General features: G+C 45.0%; 1 protein-coding gene across 1 annotated transcript in view; it reads right to left on the reverse strand.

The window, feature by feature from the left end:
• Positions 1–4536: 4536 nt before the first annotated feature.
• The window catches only part of EMP3 (epithelial membrane protein 3 (MAM blood group)), a 154134-nt gene continuing 142090 nt past the window's right edge, over positions 4537–16580 (reverse strand). Inside the window, exons 4-5 of the mRNA XM_069637355.1 lie at positions 7119–7259; positions 4537–6222 (exon numbers count right to left, since the gene is read on the reverse strand). Coding sequence (XP_069493456.1) covers positions 6053–6222; positions 7119–7259 — 311 coding nt within the window. The 3' untranslated portion in view covers positions 4537–6052. The remainder of the gene's footprint in view (positions 6223–7118; positions 7260–16580) is intronic.

The raw sequence follows: 16580 nt of genomic DNA on the forward strand, positions 1-16580 counted from the left end.
ACCATTGTGGTCGGAGAATCGTGTATATTGGTGACGATGGACGTGGAAGCCTGCTACACATCTATGTCTGGAAGTGCTACGTAGCTTCTTGGAGAAAAGAGACGACAAAAACTCTCTCTCCACAGCTTTCATTTTAGAATGCAGTAGGCTAGCCATGGCAGAAAATAGCTTTCTATTTAAGAATAAGCTATTTAAACAAATAAAGGGCGTCAGCATGGGGGCAACTTTTGCTCCTGACATAGCTAACCTATTTATGGCAGACTATGAAACAAATTACATCTATGCAGATACAAACCCATACAAACCGTGGATCCATATCTGGCGACGCTACATAGACGAGGTACTCCTAGTCTGGACGGGCACAGAGAAACAATTGATGACATTCTTTGAGTGGCTCAATCAATGCAATTGTAACATCAAATTCACCATGACATGGGATAATAATGCAGTGGATTACTTGGACCTGAATATATATAAATCAGGACATGTCTTAAAAACAGAATTGTTCCAAAAAACAACAGACCGCAACAGTCTATTACACTTTGAGAGTTATCATCCGTCGGGGCTCAAACAAAACCTTCCTTATGGCCAATTTCTTAGAATCCGGATAAACTGCACAGATAAACAAATGTTTGCTAAACACGCAGAAGGTTTACAACAACTCTTACTACAAAGAGGCTATCCGAAGAAAACAGTTAAACATACTCGGAACAGGGCAGCTAACACACCCAGAGAAGCTTGCCTTACAGCTAAATTGAAAGAACCACTGAAGAGATTGGTCTGTGTCACCACGTACATCCCGATCAGTAATATCTTGAAGAGCACAATTAATAAACACTGGCACCTTATAAAAAATACAGGCACCTTATCGAAAAGAAAGTGTTTGCCTTAAAAAATAATAGGAATCTATGGGAACATCTAGTACATACTTACCGAGATACCAGGACACACCCATTGATAGAGAGAACCTGGGGCCTAAAGCCAGTGATAGGGCACTACAAGTGTGGGAAATGAGTAGGCTGCCAATGCACTGTTCATTTGACCACAGTAATGTTCACTGGGATCTAAACACACATACCAATTGCCACAGCAAAATAGTGATTTATGTTATCCAATGCACATGTGAACTTATCTATGTCCGGAAAACCAAAAGACTGGTAAAACAGAGGGTTTCTAAGTATCGCTCTTGTATCTGTCACCTAGTAGCGGACAAACCCCTCCTCGACCACTACAGACAATTAAAACGTACAGACCGGGACCTGATGTGGTTTGTACCACAAACTTTTAGCTCCAATATAAGAGGCGGTTATGGGGGATAAACGATTAAGGGAACGAGAATAAAGATGGATCTACAAGTTGGACAGTGTTCGTCATGGTCTAAATGTAGCCATAAAGTGGAATGGCTTTCTAAACCGGTAAATAGTACATGTTCTTACCAAGTTCATTTTTACCATTTGTCATTATGAGTTGCTGCTATATTAGTGACAACGTGACAAGAAGAAGGGAGAACTGATCTTTACAAAGTACATCACCACTACTGCGCCCTACTGTCTCATCAGAGACAACAAAAAAAAGTGTTTTGATTAGCAATGAGTGTAATAAAATGGGAAAATTATACAGTGGGTTGGCAATTCAAGTACCCCCTCTAGGTTGATAGTTTTATCCGGAATACAGTGTGAGTATATACAGACACCGTTGTTGCCCTCCCTCTTCCTTCATGCAAACTAATTACACCGTAGGAATAGCATTAATTTTTTTAAAAGGGGACATCGACGCAAGACATAACACCCCTGGTGTGCACACAGGGCACACAGGATTCACAGTCACTGACCCCAGCTGGTGATATAGTGAGGCTGTAATAAAAAGATTTGCAGGGACAAGGATTAGCACCCTGCACCACTACGTAGGATTGTGTACTAATTGTACAGGGGCGACACAGACAGAAATCATAAGACATCCACAATGGAGACACACTACTTTAATATATGTTTATGCTAGTAGATAAACCATTGTGGTAGTATTTGTTCACAACACCACTAAATTCTAAATAATAGCAGTGCAGAAACTTCCCGCCTCAGCAATCTAATACATGTCTCCCTGCCCAAAATGATTACAACCACAATAGGAACATTGTTCTCGCACTATTTAATTAATTAATTAACACTGTAACACATAGCATCTACATAGACTACCCTTGTTACTCTTATGCGGATACACAACTCTGCCCAATTCATCAGGTTAAGGTCAGTTGGTCTTCATATGCAAATGTGATTTACACAAAAACCATCTGGTATCAAGGGTACATATCCTTTATGGTCCATGACAAGATGGCCACCCTGCTAACATGCATTCATTTCTTGCTTCTCCACTATGACTAGAGACCATGGTTACTGAAGCGGTGTATGAAACACATCTTCTCGTGCTCAGTAGCCGCATACACGATATGGGAGACGTTACATTTCAGAAGCTCTGAGGTAAGAATGATCGTAAGTTCGGTGGGATAGCACGCACTGCCTTGACTAATGACAGATACGCTGGCCACATCGGTGAGTTGGGCTGGTTCGGGTCAGTGTACTCCTGCCGCCAGAACGCTTGTTTGAAATATACAGTCCTGAACAGCAGCACACTGTCTTACTTTTACAATTCCCCTCTGGACAGGCATTGCCATCCGGATGAAACGATAAGGGATTTTTGGGACCCTGAGTCACAGTGAGTCTCCAGCTTAACCTTTCTGACGGAATCCACAACCATTACTGGGGTAAGTGTTTAGAACTTTTCCCCACCCCACACTGAACACCTGTAGAACGTGAAAGGCTCACATACGCATCAGACAGAGCCAAATCAGTATTTCTTCGCCCTGTTTTTCTAACAGGTCTTGGACGAGGACAATCATAGTCTTAGCACGCACACATCACTGGGGGAATGGCTTGGCCTCAGCTAGCAGCGCAGCAACAACTGACACTACGTGCTATATTGCGAAGGCACTGTAAGTCTCCCCTCATGGGGACACTGCTTTAGCTACCTATAGAGATTCGTTATATATGTTTATCCCAGAAAATGACACTTAGTATCGCACATTTGTTTGTCTTTATAGATTGACACCACAGGCAAGGTTGTGACGAACCCAGACCACAATTCCTGGTCCATGATGAAGGCCGCCTTATCCACAGCCATCCAAACAAGCTAGAGGCCGAAACACAGTCATGTCGACTTTTACAAATATATAGGGCCTCATCACGAGTCTGGCGGTAACCCTTAAATACAGTGGTAGCGCTATTACCGCTGCATTTAAGGGTCCGCCAGATCATGGCTTTGGCCGATTTCCCCTCCAGCTCTGAGCTGGGGGGAAATCCGTGGCAAAATTGCCGATTTTCAGCGCGATTACCGCCGGCGGGAAATCAGCCAGCGGTAATAGCGCAAATTTTCCCCATTGGGCCCAATGGGGAATGAGGAATTCCCAAATGGGCCCAATAGGGAATGGGCAATAACCCTTCCACCAAACCCCGTTTGGCGGTAGGGCTATTAGCGTACTGCCCAACTCATGATGAGGCCCATAGTGTCTGCCACACACACCAGACACCTAGTTTTTTGTTATGTTTAATTCAACACCGATACCAGTCCACTCTCAAAGTGTCAGGGGCTTTACCTTATGAGCCATTGGTCATTAAAAAAAATGCATCAATTGTTATTGTGATTAGATACGTTGTTGTATATGTTTTGGCTATGTGTTGTGTACACTTACCTGTGGTAATCAATTTTTCTGTACGTGACACACAATATGATTTCTTGTGATAAATACTACCTAATTGTTTTTGTGTCTTTTTGTACAACCATGGTCGCCCTAATCAATTGTTTGTACGCAGGATAGCTCTGGGGCAATGCACTAGTCTTTGAAACAAGACAGCACTAAGCAGCATGGGTTCGGGATACCTGCTCCCGCACTTACAGGCTGGAGTCTGGCATGAAGGGTGATAAAATAAAATGAATGCAAAAAGACTGCTCTTTGAACCCGGTCAGACACACACACACACAGTTCTCTTTGTTTTTCATGTTTTGTTGTTCCTGCAGGAGTTAATCTGTGTGTAGGTCTGTGTACATCCAGACGTGATGATGTTTCTCCATCACCTGTGCTGTGATGCTCACATCATTTTGACGTTTCAACAATGGCTCGATGGAGACACTCCGTTGTCTGTAATCACTAATTGCAGCTGGCACGACTATGGTCATGGGGTCCATACCCAGTTAGGATTTGAGGGAGATGCTAGGGAATTACAGTCAGACAGAAAAGACAGCTGTAGTAAAGGTAAACTTCACCCGACCATCATTGGTAGGAGCCCCTTGTCAAGTCTTTGAGAAATGTTCAGGCCTCTATTACAAAGACCTTGACAGAAGTCAGTGTATATAAACACAAGACAGAAAGTGGGAACTGTAGAGACATTGACATTTCACAGGCATACAATATGGGACGTAAGGGACATTTTCTTAAAATCGACTTCTACGACAAGAGGAAAATGATTTAAATCAGTAAGAAAAACATGTTTTTGAGTATAATTTATATTAAAAAAAGACAATGAATGCTTTTATAAGTACTTTTCCAGCAGAAATGAAAGAGAAACAGATTTTAGTATGGCACGGGGCAAGTACCCAGGCACCTTTGTGCTGGTCAGATAAGTTCACCTTCAGTGGTCTTGTATGGTGGGACATTGTGTACTCCGTGAGAATCGGCCAACCAGTCACTGTCATGATGTAGCTGTCTCAGTCCCCTTCTGCGGTCCATAAAATGGCATAATCTTGAGCCTCCCACTGCGCATTCATCTGTCCGTTGATGCTCCATATTCAGGTTGTAAAATACTAATTAAAGAGGATTCATTTAAACATGCCTGGGAAGATTTCGAATAAGCTAAAACCTTTTGACAGCACCACTGAATATTTGGTGTATTGCTTGGTTGAATGTTTGCATATGATTTGTAAATTACTACTAGTAATAGCAAATGTCTTGCATTATTACCACGTTAAGACTAGACCAGAGGGAGACTTTGTGGAAATATAACAAGGAATGATTTGGATTTGTTGGCACACAAACCTGCCCACTCCCCACCACACCTCCTCCCAAATACCTTTCTACACCCATTGTATACAAACACCAATTTACCATTATTATATTACCATTTGATGGTGAACAATGGTTTGCCTCTTCAATACATGTTTAAGACTGTATGTTTTCACTTATTCATGTCTATATGTTATGTTTTGTCGTGATAAAGTAAAACGTCCACTAAGAAGAAAATATATAAGATATTTCCATTGCATGCCACCAACTGCAACCAGCTTGAATGGGACAGCGTAGACACGCGTTGGCAGGGAGAAGGTTACAGTGCAGGATGTTCCTTGCTAAAAGGAAGAGTATTTCAGATATGTATGCCTAAATTTGCTTATTACTGAAAGGTATGAATATATTTCTGTGCATTTTTTTTAAATGCAGGGAATAGTTAGAGAACTGTTCCACCTGGGTCCTATCCCTTGTTGGCCATGACCAAGCTTATCCTTTTCAGCATAGAGCATAGTTGGGAAGCCAAATAGTCTTCGGAGTTTATAGCAATATTGGGAAAGGCCAAAGGTTTTAGGTCACCTTCTAAGCTGACATTGGTAAGAGGTGAGCATGTGTCCAGTGCCAAGCCGTAATCCCTGTGTTGTCGGAAATACCTGGAACTATTGCAAGATAAAAAAATGACATTCCTCGCACCGCTGATCAAATTATTCCACTGCAGGAGAGCAGGTATCAGTAACGAGATAGCAAGGTGGTGGCATGCTTGTCCTTTCCCAAACATCTGATCGTTTCACAGGATGCAAGGTCTCACTCTGCATTGGTCCATGAATGCGGAAACGGTGCCCTGGGCAAAAAAATAATGTGACGGACAAGTTTGAAGCAGGAGATGTGCAAGTAATCCAGTCAAACGGTGGTTGTGTTGCCCAGGAAGGAGGAGGGTGTAGTCTGTGCAACTTCCCACTCTGTTAAGTCCCATGGAAGGAGGTATGCGGTGTGGCAGACACTTCATTCCCGCTTGCGTAGATGGATATACATAATGCCACTGACCATGGATAGCGGGAAGGCCACCCACGCCAGCACAAAGCAGTGGCCAAAGTATCCGTCCTTCTGCCGGCTCTTATGAAACTCCGAGACATGGCTGGCATAGATCACGGCACCGGCGAACACAGACAGGCCTGTATGGAGACAGAGGGGGGGAAAACGTCACACAACAATTCTGCTCTGTATCCACATGCCAAGCCAGGCACCCAAAGTAATGCACATTTAGTTTTTTGGGGCAACGGGTGAGTGATCCATTGGATTACCTGAACTGTTGCCTAAGTCACTACTATGGAGTTAACACATGAACCCATGTTTAATGTGTACTTGTCTTGGGTTTTCATTACACAACCTAGTGCATGTTTTCAAGTGTTCGTTTTGGTTCACTTTCATTTAGCTGATTGGACTAAATGTCCTGATTACAGAGGATTATAAATGTAAAACCAACGTATCCCCATTGAGTCATTGTGTAACCCTAACACCATGTGCTATGCCCAAATATCTTAACAAAAACCGTAATGGTCGCCAACCGTCTTTCAGCAAGCAGGATGCACACAACCTTCACTTTAAGCTGGTATCTCGTTTTTATCATTAGCTAACCAAAAGGAACTCATTTTTTCAACCTTATATGCCATATTGTATTTCTTGTATTTATTAAATTTTATATAGCGCTTTACACCAAAGCGCTTTACATGAAACAACAGGAATACATAAGAAGCAATATAATAGAAATCATGAGTCAAAAAACCAAGAACAATATGCAGAACTATTTGCGGAGATAATGAGAATAGGCGATTTCCCTACTTCTCTTATGTTACTGATATTTGTAAAGTCCCCATATAGTGATGGCTATACTCTAAAAGTTTATTTTGAAATCAATGAGGAGTTCAAACTTTCCACACTGCACATACCGACAGCGTGAGTGACCTGGGCGGTGTGCTTCTTTACTTGTGCATATGTTTGAGGTTTAGTTCATAGAGCAGATACCAGCCAAAAGGAATGTATACGAGGCAGGACCAAAAGGTGGCCTTACTTGCAAGGATCTGGAAGAGACCTGTGGCATAGAACAGCCCTCCCCGAGCCATGGTGTAGAGCTGCCACATGAAGAGGATGAAGGAGAAGCTGGAGAACAGGACAGCGAGCACCATCAGGCCCTGGACGGCATGAAACCAATCTGTATGTAAGGAGACAAGATCAATTTAGTACAGTACAATACCCCAATAGACTTGCTCCTCATTTTTGCTCTGAGTATCTAAAAGACAGAGTTGGTCTTGATGGGCTTAACATCTGTGATTCTGACACTGAACCTCCAACTGGGACAAGTGAAAATGTCTGCATAGTAAGCAAAGCAAAGTTGGTGACCATGCATGTTTGTAATGCGTCACGTATGAATCACAGTCACTTGAAGGCTGTAGGAAAACCCTCCCAACAGACATCAAATAACAGAATGCTACGACTCTACAGTCAACTTGCACATCACAATCCCAGGCAGTGCACCCTGGCACCCTGGGCATGTATGGCTCCCTTATGGATACAAATAGCTCTTTGCTCTCACCACATGACACTTAGACACAGACCTAAATGCAGAGCACAGGGTACTTTGAGTCAACACGTATGAACACAGCAGCAGAGCTATCTTGCATTTTCCCTCGCTCCCCACTAACGTGCCCCACTACCTTCTCTTTCAGATCCACCAGACCGCTTGCCGTCCCGGCAAATGGCAGTAACGTAGCTTAACCACATAACACACAAGAGTAGGAGAGAAAATGCCCACCGTGGATGAGTCTGGCAGTGGTTACCAGTAGTCAAATGGCACGTGTATACTGTATGTCACTGGTGTGTTTACAAATTAATTGACTCCTGTCTCCCCGCAGTCTGACTTCCACATCAGAACGGAACAAACAAGATCATCTTATCACATTTGCTTATTTAGACGCCCTAAAACAATTGACTTGTTTTGCCTGGATGGAGGAGAAAGGTATGTGACCTACCAAATCCCTGGGACTCAAGGCTGCCTTTTTTTCCACCTTTGCATCGAGGGACCCCCAAGAAAAAGGGCACTGAAAGATGTATGTATGGTACTCTTTATATAGCTCCCCAGGACGCCCTCTGCTCTCGTTTCCTCTGCCAAACACATTGCAATGACATTTGACAATCTTCTGTCCTTTGCCCCCGTATTTCCACAGCATGCAAAGAAGTCTGACGTGAAGCTGTATACTCCCACTCCTTAACATTTCCTTTTCTCCAGCGGATACCTGAGGGGCAACGCGCTGGCCTTGCAAGCAAGGCGACATGGAGCAACACAGGTTCGATCCCCGGGTCCGCACTTAGAAACTTCTGGATATTAAGCGCGTTATAAATAACCCATCATATCATATCGATGAATGGAGGTGGCCTCTGCTATGCTTCTCTCAGGCCTTGACTGCTGGAATAGATTCCTCTTGGGCCCCCTCAATAACCCTATCCAGCAACTACAAACTATTGAGAACAGAGCAGACAGACTCATCCTAAGCCTTAAACATAAGCATCACAGCATGGCTGTTTTATATTTCCGGCCCTGGCTCCCTTTCGGACATGGGCTTCAAGGTTCTCTGCCTTTTACACAAAGCCCATTGGAACACTAGCCATTTTATCTCAGAAAGAAATTAAGAAATAACTCTTGTCCTGGTGCTTAAAATAATCAGATTCAAACGCTTTGGTTGTGATCAACTTTAGCAAATAGAATGAAGGATGCAGAGTGCTGAAGGTGCTTCCCTTGGACTGGCCTAGCAGCTGCCATTAGATCTCTGGGGAATCACCTGCAAAAAGAATGTAGATTCGCCTCTTCGGTAAAATCCTTTGGCATAGAATCTGGAACTGAACCACATTTTCCTGGACTTCAAACTTCTGAGGCCCTGGAACCTCTACCACGGATGGACGTTATTACTGTTCGCAACCTCCCTTCAGTCTACAACACAGAGCTACTGTGGCCGTCTCCATTGCCGAGCCATCGGAACGTGTGTCCATTTTGTTTAATAATCACATTGTATTTGCACATGTCCGTACACACAATGCTCGTCTTCACCCTTTCCGCCTCCCCTGGCACGTAGATTATCTGAATGCTCCCAAAGCGTGTGAAAGATTAGATTTCGCCTTTCCCTCCCCTTTTCTTTGGGGGCACTATGAAATGCCCAGGTCTGCAGTTGGCGCCTCACAAAAGCCCAAATAAATAAATAAATAAATAAATAAATAAATAGCGCGCACCCTGAGGTAAATCACATCTAAGCCCTTGAATAACAGTTGTTATCGTTCATAAATGGTACTAAATGTATCAACCTCATAAGTATGAAAGGCTGAATTTCCTATCCCAGGATTCTAAACATTGACTTGTTGGTCTAGAGATGGATGGTAATATATCAATGCTCTTATCAAGTAGCAAGGCCCCAGCCTGCGCCTCTGTTTCTGGCTTGGTATCACTCTGTGCTTCGCTATGGCATTGCTGACTTAAATACGGCCCTTTAATAAAACGTTTAGACTCTGGTACTGATGAAGTAATCCTTTGTGACTTTGAAAGGGAATGGATTATACCATACGAGTCTGGTGGCATCTCAGCGGTAAATCCACGGAGATACCACCAAACTGTTATACCGTTACTGCCACTTGGTCCGCTGGTTTTACCGCCGGATTACAAGTGGTGGCGGTCTTAGGTCCCATTTAATTGGAGTGCATACGACTCCATGGGGGATTTCGGCAGAATTGCTGCGGCGGTAATTCTACCAAAATTTGGCAGAAAGGGGGCGGATTTACCTCCAGCTCTGAGCTGGAGGTGAATCCTCCAACTTTTTGCCAAACTCATAGTTTGGCGGTGCGGTAATGCAGCAGTAACGGTATAATTGCTGCATTTTACCTGCACCGCCAAACACGTAATGAGGCCTATTGTTAGTTAGTCCAATAAAAGCACCAAATCCCAAACTTTAGCAATGTTTTTTATAAACTGGACTAACATGGTCAGAAACTTGTTTTGCATATCATGAGAAATGTTTGACACTCCGCCGTGTATGGTGTCCACGTACATTAAGTCAATGCCTATGGAGAGAAGCATGAAGGAGTTGTGGGAGAAGTTGCACCTGACCTGGGCTTTAGAGTTGGGGAGAGATTTGTCAGTTAAAATATGGGATAGTGCTTGGAGGTTGGCAGTAAAGGCTAAGATGGATCTGGATTTGCGCTATGTTCACCGTCCAGGTATTGGTTTCGGTGTATTGGACGCCAGTGAGAATGCGCGCAAGGGGTTTGATGGATAATGATCTTTGTTGGGGCTGTCATCGTATGAGGGGAACCTTGTCACATATGCTTTGGGAATGTAGGAGGGTGGTGGACTTCTGGAGGGAAATATTGGATAGGATTGATATGGTGGAGAATATTTCATTTCCAAGAACTTTTATGGCAGTAATGTTTCTTTCATCTGAAGGCAGATGTGAAAGTGCTTTTGACTCTTCATATTGGAGTGATAGGGCTTTACTCATGGCAATTAAACAAATTATGAAAGTGTGGAAAACTAGGAAAAAGCCGCAACTTGAGAACTGGCTGACGGACATGCAAACACTTTCGCACTTCGAGAAATCTCAATCAATATCGGGAGGGTGAAGTTGTAGAAAGTTGGGGAACCTTTAATGATTTGTATGGGTAATGTTTAGGTTCGGATATGGTAGTTTTGTAAGAGTTAGTTGGGGTTGATGTTAGGTGGGGGGAATGATAGGCTGTATGTTTTGTCGTGTGAGTTTTGTTATCATGTTGTGTCATTTTTATTAGAATTCATAAAGAAGAAAAAAGAAAAAGAAATGCCAGGCTCCATTCTGTGACCTGGAATTGGCATTGTGTGCATGTGTGCCCTTTTTAAAAATCGTTCCCTTAAACCAATTCTGCTCAATTCAGTTTATTGAGGAGTTCACACATCTCCCTCCTGATCCAACGAGCCTCTCTTTTCAAACGTTCTATTGTTGGTCGTTCATGCCTATGTACTTGGGTACGTAGGGGATAGTGAGAAAACAGAACCTATCATTTTATCAGACATCCTTTAGACCCTTACAAAAGCTCTCATTTTGAGATACTGTCTATTTTTTTTGCCAGCAACGTTTTGAGCTGTTTACTTTCTCCATTGTATGTCAAACTGTCAATAGCAGAAGTATCTGCCATGTCAGGCCTAAAAGCGTGGCATCTCACCAAGACCCTCACCCTGGCAAGGCCAGGCCTGAAATGGTGACAAAAAAGGTGAATTTGTCAACCACTACCCAATTACCAAACAGTGATCTCTAGGCTCTCAGGCTTAGCACAAAGGATTTTTTCGATGTAGTTTGTCTCAACTCAAATTTGCGGTGGAGATTTGCATCGACTGGCACACTTTGATGGTAGCAAACCATACAGGCACCCTCTTAGTGGTAGAAGGCCCAAGTTTGCACCTGTGGCCGCACTTCCTGGACTCCCGGCATGTACAACACTTCAGGATCGTTGAGGAATTGCCAATTGTGGGCACAGTGCACTGTGCGATTGAAAGGAGAAGACATTTCTTTTTTGTTTAGATTGTAGGAAATGGGCAGGGGCGGCTCACATAGTCAGACTGGACCATAAAACTGTCTCAGGCACCAATGAAAAAGTGGCCCGCCGTTGCAAATGGCTATTCATTCCTTTAGTCACAGACTGCTTGAATAGTTCCCAAGGGGTGTTTTTTGTTAAAATGTAGGCAAATTGTGATATTTAAAGAATATTTATTCAGCAACAATGGTCAAAACTACTAGCTGCATGGTGAAGTAACTCATCAAACTGGCCTACATTGCATTTTGACTGCCTTTTTTTGTTGTTGAATGGCTCCTGTGGCCCTGTTGCTGATGTATGGCCCTTGTGGGATCCAAAAATTTCCCTCACGGCACAAGAGCAGTCCACATGTGGAGCCGCTGGTGTTGAGACCTAAAATGGCAGTGACTGCTTTCCCGTGAGGGCTAATGCCTCTGGCAGGCGTCAGATCGGGCCACCGAAGCTATGATAAGCATCGGAGCACCTTCCCCCTGCCCAGCTGCATCCTCTACGCCAATGTGATGTTTAACATTGCCCCAGTAGTCCCGTGAGAAGGCCTCGCCCCCCGTACCTGGAATAACATACACAGACACAGAACTTCTCATCTCGGGCTCCTGGCGCGCACTGTTTGTGTCGTGGGACTGCCCCTCTTATTATATTGCATGCGCGACGGCAGAACGTGATTGTATCACACAAATTACTCGGGAAAGAATTGGAGAACACAGTTTTCTTTCTCCCTCTCTGTTCACAAGACCTTTAAGTCTCAAACATAATGAGTGTTAGGACACGTACCTGGAAGGCTGCGGGTCGCCACTTTCCTTGGCAGCTCTATTCCAGGTATCGGATCAGTGGGAGGGAGATTCTCCGACGCCCGAATCAGCTGTTTGGTCCAGGCTACGGGCGCATGCGTGTGCCGCGGACCAAGGCGATCGATGGCTTGCGCTCCAAGCCTCGTTCTCGCCCCGGAAGGACCACGGCGCATGCGCGGTTCTCTTCGCGCTCCAAACCTCGGTTTCGTACCGCGGCTGTAAATAGCGGTCTGGTGCAGGAACGAATCGCGTCTTAACACGGTTCGTTCCTGACTCACCGTTGTTTCGCCGCCGGCTCCAGTTGGATTCTGCAGCCTCGCTCTGCTTCCCCGCCTGGATTTCCAGGCCTCCCTCCTGTCTGGTCTCCTTGTTTCCTCTGCCAGACTCTCCGGTTTTGCCCACCTGGGTCCCTGCTTACCTGCCAGGCCGTTCTGCCTTTCAGCCTGGTTCTCCAGTATTTTCCCACCGGACCTTCTGCCTTCTTTTGCTTGGTTTCCCTGTCCGTTTCCCTCCATTTGCCTGGTTTCCCCGCTTCCCAGAATGGCTCCCTACTCCTTGCCTGGCCTCCCTGTTGTTCCCTTGCTGCTGTCCCCTTGGTTAAATCCTTTGAGGCTCCCTGAGGTCAATCTGCCCGCCTACTTGGTGTCCCTATTTTTGTTGCCTTGCTGGGGTACCAGTCTTCTTGCCTGCTCCAATTTACCCTCAACATCTTCCGGATTCGCCTGGGCCTGGACTCTCTCCGACAACTCGGCTACCCATCATTCCGTAGCCTGCAAATTGACTGTTGCTTGGATGTCCATAGAACTGAGTGTGCCTGGTTCTCCCAGCGATCTACTGAGCTCTCCCCCTGGGCCATTCTACTGAGCTCTCACCTCCCTGGACTTCTCGACCTCCTTATTGCCCGTCTCGCCTGTGCCAGCTACAGCAACCAAGGTCACTACAAGAAGAAGATCTTTGGTGCTGGGGGGTGGCCCCCGTCCATTCCTGTACCCTCAGGACAGGATTGAGGCCGCTTCCTTGTGCCATAATCTCTACTGGTTTACCCGAATTTCAGACTGGCTTCCCCAACGCGGACATCATCCGGAAACAGAGGTACGTCCAAGTTGCGTGACGTACATCTTAACAGATTAAGACGCCTTATCACCAGTTCAGATTCTGAGATGGATGAAACCGAAGAGTTAAGAAACGAAATCAGAGCCCTACGTGCTAAGATGTCTGCCCTACGTCAAGAGAATCTTACCCTGCAGCAAGTAGTGGCACATGGGGCTAGTTCTGTCATCTCTGCAGAGTCTGTAATGGCTCAGACTAGTCCGGTTAAGTTTGATGGTGATCCTCGCCGAGTGGCCGAATTTCGTAACCATTGCAGGATCCATTTTTTGTGTCGCCCAACGCATTTCAATCAAGACAAGGCCAAGATTGGATATATCTTGGGAAATTTAGTTGGAAATGCATTGGCCTGGGCAACCCCGCTGGTGGTAGCCAAGAGCCCCATTCTCGAAGATTTTGCGGCTTTTGAGAAAGCATTCTTGGAAGTATTTCAATCACCAAACCTTGCAGCTACCGCTTAGAACCAACTTATGGACTTAAAACAGGGGTCAACCGATATTATTTCCTACATCAGTCGTTTCCGGCAATTGGCCACTGATTCTCAATGGCCCGAGGTTACCCAGAAGATACTATTTCGAAGGGGTTTTAGAGAAGAGTACAAGGACGAGCTACTTCATATTCCTGAACCAGATACCTTACAGTCTCTCCAAGAACAGGTCTTACGAATCGATCACAGGCTGGCCGAGAGAAGAAATGAGAGACGGCGTTCGGAGAAAACACTTCCTCGATTCCTGAATCTTCCATCCAAAGCATCGGGTTCCACCGAATCGGCGCCAGAACCGATGCAACTCGGAGCCGTCATAGGCCCCTTATCGGAGGCGGAGAAGAAAAGAAGAAGAGATCTCAGGTTGTGTCTGTATTGTGGGGCCTCAGGACATTACCTCAGTACCTGCCCGCTTCAACCACTCCGAAAGTCAGAAAACTAAATGGCCTGTTGTATGTAGGGAAGGCTACGTCAGGCCCCTCTTCTTTTCCAGTCCTTCCAAAGAAGACACAGGAGAGACAGCCCCTGCAGCCTGTGGTCCTCATGGCTCTGCCTATTAAAGTCTCTTGGTTGGGTAACAAACCAGTTGAAGTGTTAGGCTTGTTGGATTGCGGAGCTTCTGGTAATTATATTGATGTCGATTTTGTGGCCAGAAATGGAATCACCTTGCTTGAAAAGAAGCACATCTCAATGGTGGAGGTAATCGATGGGACCCCTCTGTCTTCAGGCCCTGTTCGCCAACATACTGAAACCTTGCATCTACAGATTGAAGGGCATAGTGAACAGATTTCACTTGATGTAATTAAGACACCTACGTACCCCATAATTTTGGGATTACCTTGGTTGTTGCATCACAATCCTAACATCAATTGGGAGACTAGAACGTTGGTATTCAGTTCCGATCGTTGCTCTAGGGAATGCTGTATTTGTGATCCCATTCAAACAACTGCCTCCACTTCAACACAGACCGATGGGGAGAACAGAACCAGTCTATATTCTGTCGTCTCAATTCCATCTGAGTACACCGAATTTCAAGAAGTTTTCTCTGAACCTAGTGATATTCCTTTACCTCCTCACAGATCATTGGACTGCACCATAGACCTGTTACCAGATTCAGTAATTCCGCATGGTAAAGTGTATTCCTTGACGTCCCAAGAGAGGGAGGTACTACGAGAATATCTGCAGGAATGTCTTCAGAAGGGTTATATCGCACCTTCAAATTCTCCAGCCGGGTTTCCATTATTCTTTGTCAAGAAGAAGGAGGGTACCTTACGGCCTTGCGTCGACTACAGACAGCTGAATGATATCACCAGAAAGGATAGATATCCGCTTCCTTTGATTCGAACTATTATGGAATCCTTGCACAAAGCCCGAGTGTTTACCAAGCTCGATCTACGAGGGGCTTACCATTTGGTGCGCATAAAGCCTGGAGACGAATGGAAGACAGCATTCTAGACACCATTGGGACATTATGAATATCGGGTGATGCCTTTTGGCCTATGTAATGCCCCCTCTGTCTTCCAGCGTCTGATGGATCATATATTCGCTGATTTAATCGGAGTTTCTGTGTGGGTGTACTTGGATGACATCCTGGTTTTCTCTGAAGACTTGAAGGGACACACTACTCAAGTGAGGGAGGTCCTTAAGCGACTACAACAGAATCATCTATATGCTAAACCGGAAAAGTGTCTGTTTCATCAGGATCACATCGAATTTCTTGGATACGTGATCAGTGCCTCCGGGATAAATATGGATCCGGCAAAGGTCCGTGCAATCATGGAATGGAAGACTCCCAAGGACCGACGGTCTCTCCAACGCTTTCTCGGTTTCGCCAATTTCTATCGCTGTTTTATACCGGCTTTTTCCAAGGTGACTTCTCCACTGTCCAGTTTGACCAGTACCAAGAAGAGTTTTGAGTGGGGACCGGAAGCCTCGACTTCTTTTCAACAGTTAAAGGAGGCCTTCAGCACTTCCCCGATACTCTGTCATCCTCGGGAGGATAGACCGTTCATAGTAGAGACTGATGCCTCCGACTTTGCGATTGGGGCTGTTTTGCTACAACATGATCCCAGATTGAACATGGAATTCCCATTAGCATATTATTCCAGGAAACTCTCGGCCAGTGAACGGAATTATCCGGTTATTGAAAAGGAACTCCTGGCCATCAAGACCGCTTTTGAAGAATGGAGTCACCATCTCCTATGGGACCGGTTTCAGGTGGAGGTACGCACTGACCACCACAATCTACAATTTTTACGATCTCTTCAATGTAGGACTTCTCGGCAGGCCCATTGGGCTTTCTTTTTTTCACATTTTGATTTCAACATCACCTATGTACCGAACTCTCGGAATGTGAAAACAGATGCATTGTCTCGATCCCTTGAGGATGACATCAAACATGAAGGCAGAGATCAGCCAGTGCTGGCCCCGAAACATTTCCTTCTGGCCTTGGTACCATTCTTACAGAGAGTAGCCCAAGAGACGTCAGTGGATTCCAAACGGTCTGCTTTGCTAACACATCCACAAGTGCATGAGAAAGATGGCTTGC

Source organism: Ambystoma mexicanum, chromosome 1q (assembly GCF_040938575.1).
Source record: "Ambystoma mexicanum isolate Mex_15411 chromosome 1q, UKY_AmexF1_1, whole genome shotgun sequence".
NCBI lineage: Eukaryota > Metazoa > Chordata > Amphibia > Caudata > Ambystomatidae > Ambystoma > Ambystoma mexicanum.